This window comes from Mirounga angustirostris, unplaced genomic scaffold, assembly GCF_029215605.1.
Source record: "Mirounga angustirostris isolate CCGP_5_RB_7025 unplaced genomic scaffold, mMirAng1.0.hap1 SCAF_3, whole genome shotgun sequence".
Lineage (NCBI taxonomy): Eukaryota > Metazoa > Chordata > Mammalia > Carnivora > Phocidae > Mirounga > Mirounga angustirostris.
The window spans coordinates 125,218,627-125,232,811 of record NW_026991711.1 but is presented as its reverse complement, the minus strand read 5'-3'; the positions used below and the strand labels follow the sequence as shown (position 1 = coordinate 125,232,811).

The following is a 14,185-nucleotide window of genomic DNA, read 5'->3' as shown; positions in this document are numbered from 1 at the left end:
AACTCTGTGAAGGGCTTTTCAGTAGCTCGACCTCATTTGAACCAGGGCACTAGTTCAACATTAGTTTTTTTGGTTTTGTTTTTTAATTTTATTATGTTATGTTAGTAACCATACAATACATCATTGGTTTTTGATGTGGTGATCCACGATCCATTGTTTTCATATAACACCCAGTGCTCCATGCAGTACGTGCCCTCCTTAATACCCATCACCGGGCTAACCAATCCCCCCTCCCCCCTCCCCTCTAAAACGCTGTTTGTTTCTCAGAGTCCATAGTCAACATTAGTTTTTAAGAGTAAATGCATCCCGTAAGACTAAAAACGTGATGGTTTGGGATATAAGCAATTTAAAGTCATAGCTATTCTATTTGACTTCGGCTCTGTTGGCAAGCTCACCTTTGCTTAACAAATGCAATTGTAGAGAACTCCAGAATGCTATTTTTTAATTAGAAAAGAAGAAAAAAAATTTTTTTTAATTTTATTTATTTATTTGTTGGAAAGTGAGAGAGAGAAAGAGCACAAGCAGGGGGAGCGGCAGGCAGAGGGAGAAGCAGGCTCCCTGCTGAGCAAGGAGCCCAATGTGGGGCTTGATCCAGGACCCTGGGATCACGACCTGAGCAGAAGGCAGACACTTAACCGAATGAGCCACCCAGGCATCCCAAGAAGAAAATTTTAAAAATAGCTAAATGTTAACCCCTAAAACTGAAATCATCCTCTATCATCCTATTGCCTTATCTCAAGATAGGACAAGGTGAAGTGTAAGAGGGTTTCTGGAGAGCAGGCCTGAGACACCAGGTAGTTTCTGGTTAGTGGCCATTTTCCCTCCACTCCTTTACGTGTGCTTTAACTCCCAACTTTCCAAACATGGGTGTTACATGACCACCCTTAATTCCCTGTTGCTCACCCCCCAAATACAAGAAGGGCCTGTGACCTTTAACTGCTAAGCAAACTCGGCTCTTGCTTTCTTTCACCGTCATTTTAAAATTTAATGACTTAAACTTGGATTCTTTTTAATGGCAAAATATCATCTCAAATATTTAAATTGGTTGTATTTTGGCTGGGAAGCCCACCTAAAAAATAATTTGTGAAGAAGATGACTAGCTCCTCCTCAAGGGACAATCTAGGGGGATTTGTTCTTCCAGCGTCCCAAACTCTGCATTCTCAGGCAGCTCCGGTGGACCTGCTGCTCTACACGCTTTAGAGAAGGGACCAAGACGTATCTCAGGCAAAGTGCAATAATCAAGACAATGTATGACACTCTAGGATATGTGTCTTGAAGAGACAGAAATAGAATAGAGAAATTAATCCATTTCCAAAGTGGAATAAGTTAGTGGCATTTATATTGTTTTGATATCTCTAAAGATACGTGGTTTAACTTCACTCATTCCATTTTGCTGAAAGTCACTTTTTATTTTATTTTATTTTTTTTTAAAGATTGTATTTATTTATTTGAGAGAGAGAATGAGATAGAGAGCATGAGGGGGGGGGGGTCAGAGAGAGAGGCAGACTCCCTGCTGAGCAGGGAGCCCGACGTGGGACTCGATCCCGGGACTCCAGGATCATGACCTGAGCCGAAGGCAGTCGCTTAACCGACTGAGCCACCCAGGCGCCCCTGAAAGTCACTTTTTAATTTACCCCAACACTCATGTACTCAGAGCATTGTTGCTCAAAGTGTGTTCCATGGAACACTAGTTCTGAAAGTGCTGGATGGTCATATCAGTTTGGGAAATGGGAAGCTAAGCTTTTTGTTTATTTCACAGGACTCCTGAAAAATTATTCACATTACATTAAATGTGCGTTGTGAATTTTCAGGAGCGGCAAAAGGAAGAATTAGAGTAGGGAAGGATTCCCGAACTTACTTGACCACAGAATCCTTTCTTTTCCTTGGGAAACTGTTCCCCTGAGAACTCCTGACTCATCCCCAGAGCACAGATCTTTAAATACATAGTTGTCTTAATTCAGTGGTGCATGCACATAGTTTATATTTCTGTATCCTTGCGGGACCTTCCTGGATGCTGGCCTCCTTACCGCCCCGCCTTCTCACATTTCTTCCTGTTCTAAGTATAATTTCATGGACTGCCTGAGATCTTATTTTCATCGTATTATTCTAGGGCAGCCCTGCTGGCACTCATAAAGGAGGGTAAAAAAGAAAGGCCCATTCCTTAATGAACAACAAAAGAAAATCTTAGCGGCTCACTATGCAAATCTCCAGCCCAAACTGGACCCTTTCATTGCACATTCAATAATACCATTTTAATACCCAAACAAGACAAAACTGGCTAAATCTAGAGTCCTAACAGTCATGGAAAGGAGTGGTGAAGTAATTAAAGCTAGAAGGGAGTCATGACTCAAAGGTCATATTAACAGTTTCATGAAAACTTAAATAATCCTGGTGAAGTAAATTAAGCCTCTCTGTACTTCAGTGTAGCTATTTAAAAGAAAATAAAAAAGCAGGATTAATATTACTGAAAGGAGTGTTATAAGCTATTTGTGTATTTTCTACCTGAGAATAAGATGTTCCAGTAAGTAAGCTTGAGAGGAACAGAGTGGGTGTGCACTATCATGGCCAGTGGGGGGGGGGGGGGGGGGGGCTGGAATCTCTCCAACAAGAAAAGGCATTATTCTCCAAGACTTCATGAATCCTAGTTAATTGGAGCAGTGTGGTAGGAGGACATGTGGTAAAGACCATCTAAAAAATGACCGAAGTATGAGTTATATATGCAGTCTTATTGCATGACATAACACACAAAATAACACAAATATCACTAATCAACTGTTGCCCAGAGGTTCCTGGATGTCATAATCTGATCACCTTATTAAAAATACTGTTAAACAACTCACTAAAATACAAGCTCCTGTGCATACCACTGCCCTCTCAAATCGGATACCCAGGAGGGTCCCTGGAATCTTTATTGGAAGAAAAAATCCCAGGTGATTTAGATGATCATAAACATTTCGGAATGACCAGATGAGAATGATTTAGAATTAGATTTCCTAATAGTCCTAGGTAAATAGGTGCTTCTAATGGATTCAAAAGCAATTTCTTCACTTAAATCTATCATCTGAAATCCTATCCAAAATGTGAAGTGTTTTACTAGTCCCTTTTTTCATAGATAGTACAGACATCCTTCTCACAGACCCTGACATGAGGTTTTTATCTTATAAATTAAATGCAAAGAAAAAAAAAATTTAACATTTTCCTTTCTGTGGCTAGGGCATTGTTGAACAAAAAATAGCATATTATTTACTTTTTCTTTGTTAGAATCAAAGGAACACATATAGATTCTGTTTTATTAAAACTTTTATTTTTAAGCTAATGAGAAAAGTTATAGGTCTAGCAAGAGTATGTCCAAGATTATCTAGGACAGTCCCAGTTTCAATATTCTGACCCACTGTGTCATAATACACTAATATTGGATCATATGTCAAAATTATAGGTTAAAAGCAAATAGTTGTTCTAGTTACAGGTTTCTGAAAAACAATTTGGTTTCCAGAAAAAGTGTAACCGTGTCATTACAAAGTCTCCAACTTAGAAGATAGGAGAATTTTAAGCAGGTTTGTTTTGTTTTTTAATTTGGACAATGCTACAGAATTCTGGCATAGGTAGCAGGCTGCTGAAAATTCTGAAAATTGTATTAACATCTCAGATTGACCATTTTACTATATTTTCGATTCCTGTAGTGACATTCATTTTCTGTCTCTTGAATATGCTCAATAAGAAAACATTTCTATTTGAAAAAGATCTGAGGAAAACTGGGTTATGTTTGTTTGTTTTTTAATTAACAAAGGGGCTATACTGAATGGTAGGCCAACTGTCCACTGGGTTCCTTTTAATCTGGGGTTTACTTTCATCCTCCTAGTCCCTGAGTACATAATACTTCAATGTCCACTTCCTGATATTAATTGATATTTACTGTTGTGACAATACATGGCCAGCAATCTTGACTGTGGGAAAGGCCCCCTTAGAAATATCAGTATCAGTTTGGGCTGTGTAGTCTTTTTCTGAAATGTAATCTAGGCTTCCTCCCAGATGCTCTCAGCCAAGAGGAACATACAGCCCCCTCATTACCACAATCAGGGCCCTTCTATTCCCAAAACAAGTAGGCATGCGTGCCTTCAAGTACTTTCACTCTTTTGAAATCCTGCCCCCCATCAGTTTCATAAGTGCATTTGATGGTCAGTCCTGATTGAGCACACCTGGAACTGTTCTTCTGGAACATGAGAAGAAACTAAAACTTCAGGTGGTGGGAAAAATCCTATGTCTTTTCTATTCCTAGTCTGCAGTGTTGAAAATTCCTATTTGCATATTAAAACTCAATACCACCTTGCTTTAAAAATAATCTCATTTGGAATCTCATTTAATCTAATGAATGACTCCTTTATCTGCAGATTTTTCAAAGGATAGTTCTGTTCCCTGTTCTCTGCAAGGAGAAAATGAATGTCTTATTACATTCCTAATAACTACAGATAATGAAGGGAAAAGCATCATTCACAGCATCAGTGAGAAAGGTGGGTGGCATGCCTTCCATTGTCAATGGTAAGTGATACTACATGGGAGAGGAGGAAACAACCAGAAAGATACTTGGGGTAGCTAGCTTTCCAGGAAAGACATTTCCAGAGTTTTGGTAGAGTGCTTCTACATTCCCAGTGATTGAAATATACCTGCTGAAAGGTTTGATGTGTTCCAATGTCTCTTCCTTAACCCGCATAACAAGATATATTTGTACCAAACATTATCACCTCAAAAGCTGGCTGATGGTTTATACAAAGATGGACTGATTAAATCCAATATAAGCAGAAGGTATATCTTTAGGAAAGGCTAGCAGTGGGGAGCATAACAGTCTAAAAGAATGAGATTTGCATCAAGCAAACCTTGGCTCAAATCCTGCTTCTGCCACTTAATAGCTGCTTGACATTCTGGAAGATACTTGCCTCTGAGTCTTTATTTCCTCATCTGTAAAATGGGAAAAATAATAGTACCTTCTTCTAAGGGTTGACCCAGGGATTAAATAGAATAATGTATATAAAACATGTGCCAGTTCATAACCTACAGTAATGGGTCATTGAGTCAAAAAAGACACAAAGCAGCAGGTGAGGAAGGAAGTGATCTATACATACAAAGAGTCCATTGCTTCTGTGGGTTTTCATCCATACCAACTCATGGAGTTTGCTTGGGACTTGGGAAGCTCTCAAATAAAAATCTCATCTTTAGCGAAGGAGGGAGAGAAATTTATATTAGGTAGGAAAGAAAATAGTGGAAAAGGTACTTTTGTTGAGAAGTTTTAAATTTTAGTATCAGACTCACCTGGGGAGCTTGTTAAAATGCCTGCATCCTGTGCATCCTTTTTTTTTTTTTTTTAAGATTTTATTTATTTGACAGAGAGAGACACAGCGAGAGAGGGAACACAAGCAGGAGGAGTGGGAGAGGGAGAAGCAGGCTTCCCGCCGAGCAGGGAGCCCGATGCGGGACTTGATGCAGGGCTCGATCCCAGGACCCTGGGACCATGACTCGAGCCGAAGGCAGGCACTTAATGACTGAGCCACCCAGGTGCCCCCTGCATCCTGTGCATCCTGTGCATCCTGAGTCAGCAGGTGTGATGTGTGACCCAGGACTCTGCATTTTTTTTGAGGGAGAGAGAGAGAGAGAGAGCAAGCCCGAGTGGGGCAAGGAGGGAGGAGCAGAGGGAGAGGGAGAAGCAGACTCCCTGCTGAGCAGGAAGCCTGCTGGATCCCAGGACCCCGAGATCAGGACCTGAGCCGAAGGCTGACACTTAACTGAGCCACCCAGGCGCCCCAAGGACTCTGCATTTTACTACTACTCTGCAACACATAGCTTCAAGACCTCCCTGGCTGTGTTCTTAGATATTCACAGGTGCCTCTTTTCTGTCTTCAATTAATGATGTGTTCCTAAATCTTTCTGGCAGAAATGACAGCTGCATTAAATCAGATCTCTCCAGACGCTGTCAGCAACCTCCTCCTCCTCCCGCAAAAAGCTTGGAGCCTGGTTCTGCCCCAGACAATAGCAGCAAGGGCAGGCTAGCAGGGAGATGTGTTTTGTTGTGTGTGTGCTTGCTTATCAGTGTGCCAACAAAATATTAAGTTCTGAATTTAAAGCCAAGAATATCAAACTGCCATCACTAAAGAGTGTAAAAACCAAAGCAAGGGCGCCTGGGTGGCTCAGTTGGTTAAGCGACTGCCTTCAGCTCAGGTCATGATCCTGGAGTCCCAGGATCGAGTCCCGCATCAGGCTCCCTGCTCACCAGGGAGTCTGCGTCTCCATCTGACCCTCCCCCCTCTCATGTGGTCTCTCTCCCTCTCTCATTCTCTCTCTCAAGTAAATAAAAAAAAAAAAAAACCCAAAGCAATACCAAAGTAACCAAAAAGTAAGTGCACGACATTATAAACCAACCAAGAAAATATTATTAGAAAAATACCACATATTTTAATATTGATTCCATTGGAAAAATGAGTTCCAAACAACAAAAATGAACTTGCAGAACTGTTCTTACTTCAGGGGCTTTTGCATCTGGCTGGTTTTACTTTTTTTATATTTATTTTTTATTTTTATTTTTGCGTGTGCGTGAGAGAGAGAAACATGCTTTTAGCTGGTAAGGGCATCCTTGTTACTGAACTGTTGGTTGTTTTTTGTTTGTATGCTTTGATGCTTCCACACAATCTGAGTGGCACATAAACAGGCCATCCTTCGAAAGCGCTCAGACTCCCTGATGACTTTTTATTAGGGCTTTTTATTCTCCCTGTGCTTTTGTAGTAGGGAAAAGTGAGGGGGAAATTACCTTCCTGAGGAGTCAGCTGACAGCTACAAGGATGCTTCTCCCTGGCAAATACTCCTGTTCCTAGGTAGGCCCCCAGCTTCAAGGGGCCCTGAAGGTAGAGCCTGTCCTGGAATCTGTAGGCCCTTCTCAGAGCGCTAAGACCAGAGAATCCCAGGGCAGCCCTTCAGGCGCCAGGATAGGAAGGATGAAGTGAAGGCTAAGGATTTCTACGGTCCTACCAACCAATTTCAAAAGAAACCAAGAGAACAGTCACCATCAGGGTGTGTGTGGTTGTAGGGAGAGCTTTGCTCGTCTTTTTTCTTACACCTGGAACAGTTTTTAGAGGAGAAGAGCCACATTAGTTAGAGCCAGAGTCAAGGAATGACAGTCGGGAGGTTTCCTGGCAGGGAGGTAGGTGTGGATATTATACCACGGGTCCCAAAGTGGAGGTGCCAGGCCCTTGAAGTCTTGAGGATAGGAAAGGAGGAAGAGTATAGTTGTTGTAATAATAATAGTAGTAGTAGTAGCTCCCATTTATTGAGCCCTTACTAATGCCATATGCCAGGTATCATTCCATATGTTTGACATGCATTCATTCTTTTAGCACCCTCCATATAACAACCCCGTAGAGCCAGTATTGCTATTATTTCCATTTTACAGATAAGGAAATCGAGGCAAAAAGAAGTTACAAACTGTGTTAGTTGTGGCAGTAATTAAGCACCACTGCGGGCCGGGGAAACCTGGCCGGTGGGCTTGCAGCGTGGGCTTTTAACCACTGCACTACACTGCCTCCCACTGGCTGTGGATCATAATAAATACCTGGCTCCTGGAAGCATGTTCGGTCAGCGGCAATAGACATGTTATTACGCAAACCACACATGTCATTTTCGATTTTCTAGTAACCCCACTAAAAAGTAAAAATCTGGTGACATGGATTTTAGTAATGTTTTATTCAATCCCTTCTATCCAAAATATTGTTATGTAGCATGTGATCAAGAGAGAAATTATTGAGCTGCTTCGTTTTTTTCCATACTAAGTCTTCACAGTCAATATGTATTTTATACTTACCACACAACCTAATTCGGAAAAGTCACATTTCTGCGCTCCATAGCCGCCTGTGACAGAGCTGGCAGACTTGCAGCTCGGGCCCTCAGGACCTGAGAACTAGCTGGCACTGGCCAGGACTCGACAGGCAACATGACAATGGCCCTCTTCTCCCACCTAGAAATATGTCTTCAGTCTGAGTATCTCAGGAAATACTAAAGAGAGTATAAACAGTGGGCGTTTCTATTGGGTAATACCCGCTCTGGTACTTGGGCCACAATCTTTTCTTGAGAACTGTAGACTATCTTAACGTATAATGTATTCATTCTCACTGTGTAAATGTATAATGACTCTAAGTTCCAAAAGAATTATCTCTGCCGCGCCATGCCTGCCTGTTCCTCCTTTATTTATTCTCTATGGGAGAGCCCTCCTAATTCACATTCTGGCTGCGGGGTCTTAGCGGGCTTCATTTTGCTTTCCGCAAGAACATGCTACGCCCCACCCCAGACATTTTGTAGTCAAGGATGTAGCCAGTATATATTCTCACTGACACACGCCTGCTGCTTTTTTGCAGGACTGTTGCTAACCTCTCAGAAGCAGCCATGGTTCATTTGTTATGCTGGAAACAGTCTTTAGATCTTCATACTACAGTAACTACTTCATTAGCTCCTTTACTTATTTCTGCATAATCTCCTTACATGGCTTTTTTAATCCAAAGAACAAAAGTGTGTGAGGCCAGCCATCATGCTGTTATGGGGTCATTAGTCCTGCTCAAATTCAGATCAGTTATAGATCCTCACCTTGAAAGCAGCATGATTAGTCCTGTGTATATAACTCTCCTTATTAAATATCTAAAAGCAATAAGAGTTAGGATAAACTAACCATGATTCATTTCCTCCCCAGATACCACAGATTTGCCTCACTTCTTGCATAAGGAGGCAGGTATTTAATGATAATTTTTATGTGGGATTTTTTTTCTCATGAAAGAAAGGGGAGAGCTTAATTATAATGTTTCATTAAGAAATGTATCATCTCCCAGGCATATTGCAAGATTTATTAGTCATTCTGCTGTCAGTGAGGGAAGGCACTGTATAATTGTGAAATTATATTAATATCATCAATAGAGTCAAAATAATATTTCATAGAATGTTCAAGTTGAAAGGACTATACAGAACATCTAGTTTCCCAAACTTCCCTGAAGATAAGAATCCCTTGGGATACTGTTAATAATAAAAAAATCTGTGGCTCCATCTAAGACCCACTGAAGCAAAATCTCTGGGGAATGATCTAGGAAGCTGTGAGTTTAATAAGCATGAGCACCTGAGCTCAGTCTTATCCTCAGGGAAGTTAAGGGAATGCTGAAGTCCCACATCTTTGTTTGGTGGTTGAGGATCCTGGGGCTCAGAGAGATCATGGGACCTATTGTATATCAGACAGCTACTATGTATCAGATGGGAATTGAACCCACCGCTCCTGACCCCAGTCTAGGAACTTTCCAGGACACCAGAGCACTGCATTAATGTTAAAATAAAACTAAAAGCCATCATTGTCTTCTGTCTATATATAAAAAAAAAAAGCAGCAAGTAGTAAACTTCTTAGAATGGTAGGTTTTATATAAGTTTGAATATAATCTCCTAGACAGTTCATGTTTCAAGGAAATCCATTAAAAAGTAATATCGTGTGTGTGAATGAGCACACATACACACATTTCATTTCTATTCTATCATGTACCCAGAAGAGACCATTTTTAGTCATTAAACTGCAGTCTTTTTCATGGTCCTTTCTATGTTCCATGTGTATTAATTCTCATTCTTGGATTCTAACTCTTTTTGAGTCAGCCATTCAAGTATATATCCATTTGCCTTAAATAACCAAACTCTAACTTTTGTTCTCCTTTGTAGGAATAGGGCTATCCTTCAACAAGTAACTCATTTTTTTTAATGCAGCAAAATAAAACATGTTACTATTTTCCTTCTACTGGAAAAAAAATAAGGTTGGAAAATTTAATGAGAAATATTTTCTCTACATCACAAGATTAATTATGCCATCTTATTTTTTTTTTTTTAAGTTAAGTTTTTAAGGCTCCATGCTGGGAGCCCCAGGGCTTGAACTCACGACCCTGAGATCAAGACCTGAGCTAAGACCCAGAGCCAGACACTCAACCAACTGAGCCATCCAGACACCCCAATGATACCATCTTCTTAATATAATTTTCTTTCTTTTAATATAACAGACTGTCCAAAGCCCCCAAACATTCCCATGATTATGTTGGGGGTTTCACTGGCTATTCTTCTCATTGGGCTCGTCCTACTGTGCATTTGGAAGCTGCTGGTGTCATTTCATGATCGTAAAGAAGTTGCCAAATTTGAAGCAGAACGGTCGAAGGCCAAGTGGCAAACGGTATGTAAACCCTTAGGGGCTATTCCTTGTCCAGGGGAGAAAGTGACTTGTGGAAGAGATAGATGTCAGCTTTCTTCTGCTCTATAATAGAGAATGAGAATATCATGTTCTTTCCCTACCCCTCTCACTATGTCCCTAACAGCTATGATTTATTTTCTGCTTTGAGGACAAAGGAACCTCTGACCATTATCTGGGACCTAGATAGTGCGCAGAGCATACATTTGTCTCTCAGTGTAGTGGGGATTTGTCCCACTCTGAAGAGTCTCATGAAACTCCTTATATAGCTGCTTAGGGACATCAAGGAAATACATTTAATCTTCATCACCAGGAGGATCATTCAGGCCCCATTTGATAAAGCATAGCTGCTGTATCTAAACACAACCATAAATCGGTTGTATTGTAGCCAATGGAATAAGGTTCATGAGTTAGTATGGCAGTTCGTGCCAATTTTCATAGAAATACTCATTACTTATAATTGATTACAATGCCAAGTCGAGAAGACTTTAAATGCCATCTAGTTAGTTCTTCTGAATAACAAATTTTAAACAGCTACCTGAAAAATACCTAAAAAGTGTCAACCTTTAAATATGTGTACTCAATAGATATAATTTATGTGTCTCCTCTTCACAGTAGACAAACACAAAACAGGACTCCAATTTTCTGTGTTTCTTTTCCACAGGACAGATAATTACATTTCTAGAGGGCCATAGAAACAATTTCATGGTTTTAATTTCATCTTTCTATCTCTAATAGTGTGCCCAGCTCTCTAATAGCAATTATCTTACATTGCTGATTCTAAAAAGGGTGATTTCACTGGAGAAAATACAGAAAACACCATGTTCCTTTGGGTTCATCTGCCCAAATAAATTGATGTTAACACTTTTTTTCTCTAAGTATATAGTGATATCTCCAATTCTTAAAGCAAATGGAATTTCTGTTTTGGATAAGTTTATCTTGATGAGGAATGTCTATACCTTGTGCAGTTATTTTGAAGTAACCCTAACATATGGTGCAGGACAATGGACAATGAAAATTTTCATCTACCTCATCTTCCTTTTAAAAATGCCTTTAGACGTTGGGGCGCCTGGGTGGCTCAGTCGTTAAGCGTCTGCCTTCAGCTCAGGTCATGATCCCAGAGTCCTGGGATCGAGCCCCACATCGGGCTCCCTGCTCCGCGGGGAAGCCTGCTTCTCCCTCTCCTACTCCCCCTGCTTGTGTTCCCTCTCTCACTATGTCTCTCTCTGTCACTATTATAAAGTAAATAAAATCTTTAAAAAAAAAAATGCCTTTAGACGCAACAAGGAAATTCAATGCATGGATCTTGTTTTGATTCTGATTTGAACAGTCCAGCTGTAAAAATACGTTTCTTGGACAACTGGAAGAAGGATAATATAGACTGGATATTAGAATGATAGCAAGGAATTATGATTAATTTGATTAGGTAAGATAATGGCATGATGACTTTGCTAGAAAATATCCATATTTTGGAGTGAAAGGAAGTGAAGATTAGGTTTGCTTTGAAAAAATTCAGCCAAAAGAGAGGAGGATAGTGAAGCGAGTGTGGCAAAATCTTGATAATTGTTGAATCTGGGTGATGGGTCTTACAGATGTTTGTTATACAGCTTTCCTCTTATGTATGTATGAATTTTTCATAATTAAATAAAACCCCTTAGGAAAGTAAATTTGGATTTGCAATGAAGATATAATATACCCATACCTAACAAGGTCAAATGTAACCTGATAGGTTAGTTTGGTGACTTAGAACATAGTATTATGAGGCTAAAGTGTTGGGTCAGTTAACTTCACCAGATCCCCTGGCCTAGATATTTTTAACTCTCACCAGCTGCCAAGCAAATGCCTGGCAATAGTCAATAAGGACAATCAGGCAAAAGAATATGGTTAAGTTGGCACAAAGAACCACGTGGCAGCAGTTGGTTGAACAATGCCAGTCCTGTGAAGTAGTCTGAATAATCCCATTTTCAGTGTAAGGAAACTGAGGCTCAGAGAGGTTAAGAGACTTCCCAAACAATTGGTCATGGTGGAGCTGAAAACCTAACTTCAGCCTCTTCCAAGCATAGCCTTGACCCTCCTAGAAATAATAAGCAGGTGTTCTGCAAACAAGTACTTGGGCAATGATATGATGTGTATCTACTAACCAGCACATTTTAATGTTCTCATACAGAAGCATGAATACTCACAAATGATTAATATCTTTAAAGTAACATTTTAATTAACAGTTAAATTCCCCAAAACATGCATTGTTTTCCCTCAGGATGTAGAACATGACTGAAATTCAAATGCCGAATTTTACTGTTTCTTCATCTAAAATGGAACAAAAATACACATTAAACAGATAAAATCATACATGAAAAATATTATTGCCTTGTTAAATTGAGTTTCCTTGAATAATAAATATTTGATGTTCTTGACTAGATAATAACTGGGTAATAATTATGCACTTGGATGCAAAAGAGGTTTAATTCAAATAACTCAATTCAAATTTCACTAATATATACTATTGAAAAAAAATGTTAGTGCATCCATTTTTGGGGTCCTCAATTTGATTCCATTTTTTATCTAAAAACCTGTTTCTTCTTGAAGAACTGAATTTGACTGGTCTTCACACCCCAGGGGACCTCCAGAGTTGGTAGGGGTAGTTGGGTCTACTGACCCGTAGATCTCCATTGGACTCCAAAGGTGACAGAGCTCAGGACAAGAAAGAGCTTTGTTTCTTGCCTCTTGAAACATTTCATCATAGCCATAAAGAAAGGTTACCTTTTATTATACTTTTAAAAATAACCTCCCCATCCATATTCTTTATGAAAACACAAAGGAAAGATATTTAAATTCATCTTTGATTAGACATTTTTTTCTAGGATGACAAGTCATTAACTAGAGGCAAAAAATGTTCAGTCTGACATTTCTTACAGTAATGGATTGATTTTGTACTGTGCTAAGCAAATCAGGTCTGCATTTGGCAGTTAGGCAATCATTAAGAGAACTGTGGGTCATGACAGAGAGCTTTCTTATTACCACTTTTTCAAGCTCCAAAAATGTGCCATTGCATTTACAGAATCTACAGCCTAAATTAGCACCCCTGGACTCCTGGGGAAATCAGCCTGGTCACCTCAGATCAGTGGGGGAAACTGAAACTTGTCTAAATAGTGAAAGAGCTCAGACTCATCTGAAATGGAGAGCCAAGCCTGTGTCTCAGCTGGAAATCCTCTGTAGAGAAGTTGCCCCCCCACCACATAGCCCTAGAGGAGGCAGAACTAGACATTGCCACACTTTTTCCTGCCAACAAAACCTGCTTTGAGCTTAGTCTCCTGAGTTTTGATCATCAGCTGAGGGCAGGAAACACAACTGCCTCCCAGCAATATATACTTGCTCTTTCTCCACCCTTAAAGTCCCACCTTACCCTCCTACTATGGTCTGCTTCATCCATCACCCCCTATTAGCATGCCCAGGCCCTACAACTAGCTTTGCAAGAGATGCCCCCAAATATTATAGACCTGAATAAAGTTGCTTCAAAATACAGAATGAAAACTGCACAATCAAAATTAATATTCAACTAAATGTCTACAAAATAACATCATGTCAATTGCAACTTAAGTCACCTCCTTTATAGTGCATATAAATTATACTTAGTGTAGAACGTGGGTGCATTTTAATATGCTTATTTACATATTTATTTGAGAGAGAGAGGGAGACAGCATGAGGAGAGGGGCAGAGGGGGGAGAGAATCCCAAGCGGACTCTGTGCTGAGCACAGAGCCCAACGCGGGGCTATATCTCAGAACCCTGAGATCTTGACCTGAGCTGAAACCAGGAGTTGGACACTCAACTGACTGAGCCACCTAGATGCCCCGCATTTTAATGTTTGACATGATATGGGATGGGGCCCACAAAAGTGTTCCTGGTCTTATGAAGATCTAAGCTGGCCCTGCTCACAGCCTGTTTACTCTTTCAG

At 40.2% G+C, this 14,185-nt stretch overlaps 1 protein-coding gene across 7 annotated transcripts in view; it reads left to right on the top strand.

Annotated features, from left to right (window-relative positions):
* ITGB6 (integrin subunit beta 6) overlaps positions 1-14,185 on the top strand; it is a 126,921-nt gene that overhangs the window by 108,367 nt on the left and 4,369 nt on the right. For all 7 annotated transcript variants that reach the window (XM_045868771.1, XM_045868774.1, XM_054506179.1 and 4 more), the window contains 2 exons: positions 4,389-4,508; positions 10,050-10,216. In XM_045868771.1, coding sequence (XP_045724727.1) covers positions 4,389-4,508; positions 10,050-10,216 — 287 coding nt within the window. The remainder of the gene's footprint in view (positions 1-4,388; positions 4,509-10,049; positions 10,217-14,185) is intronic.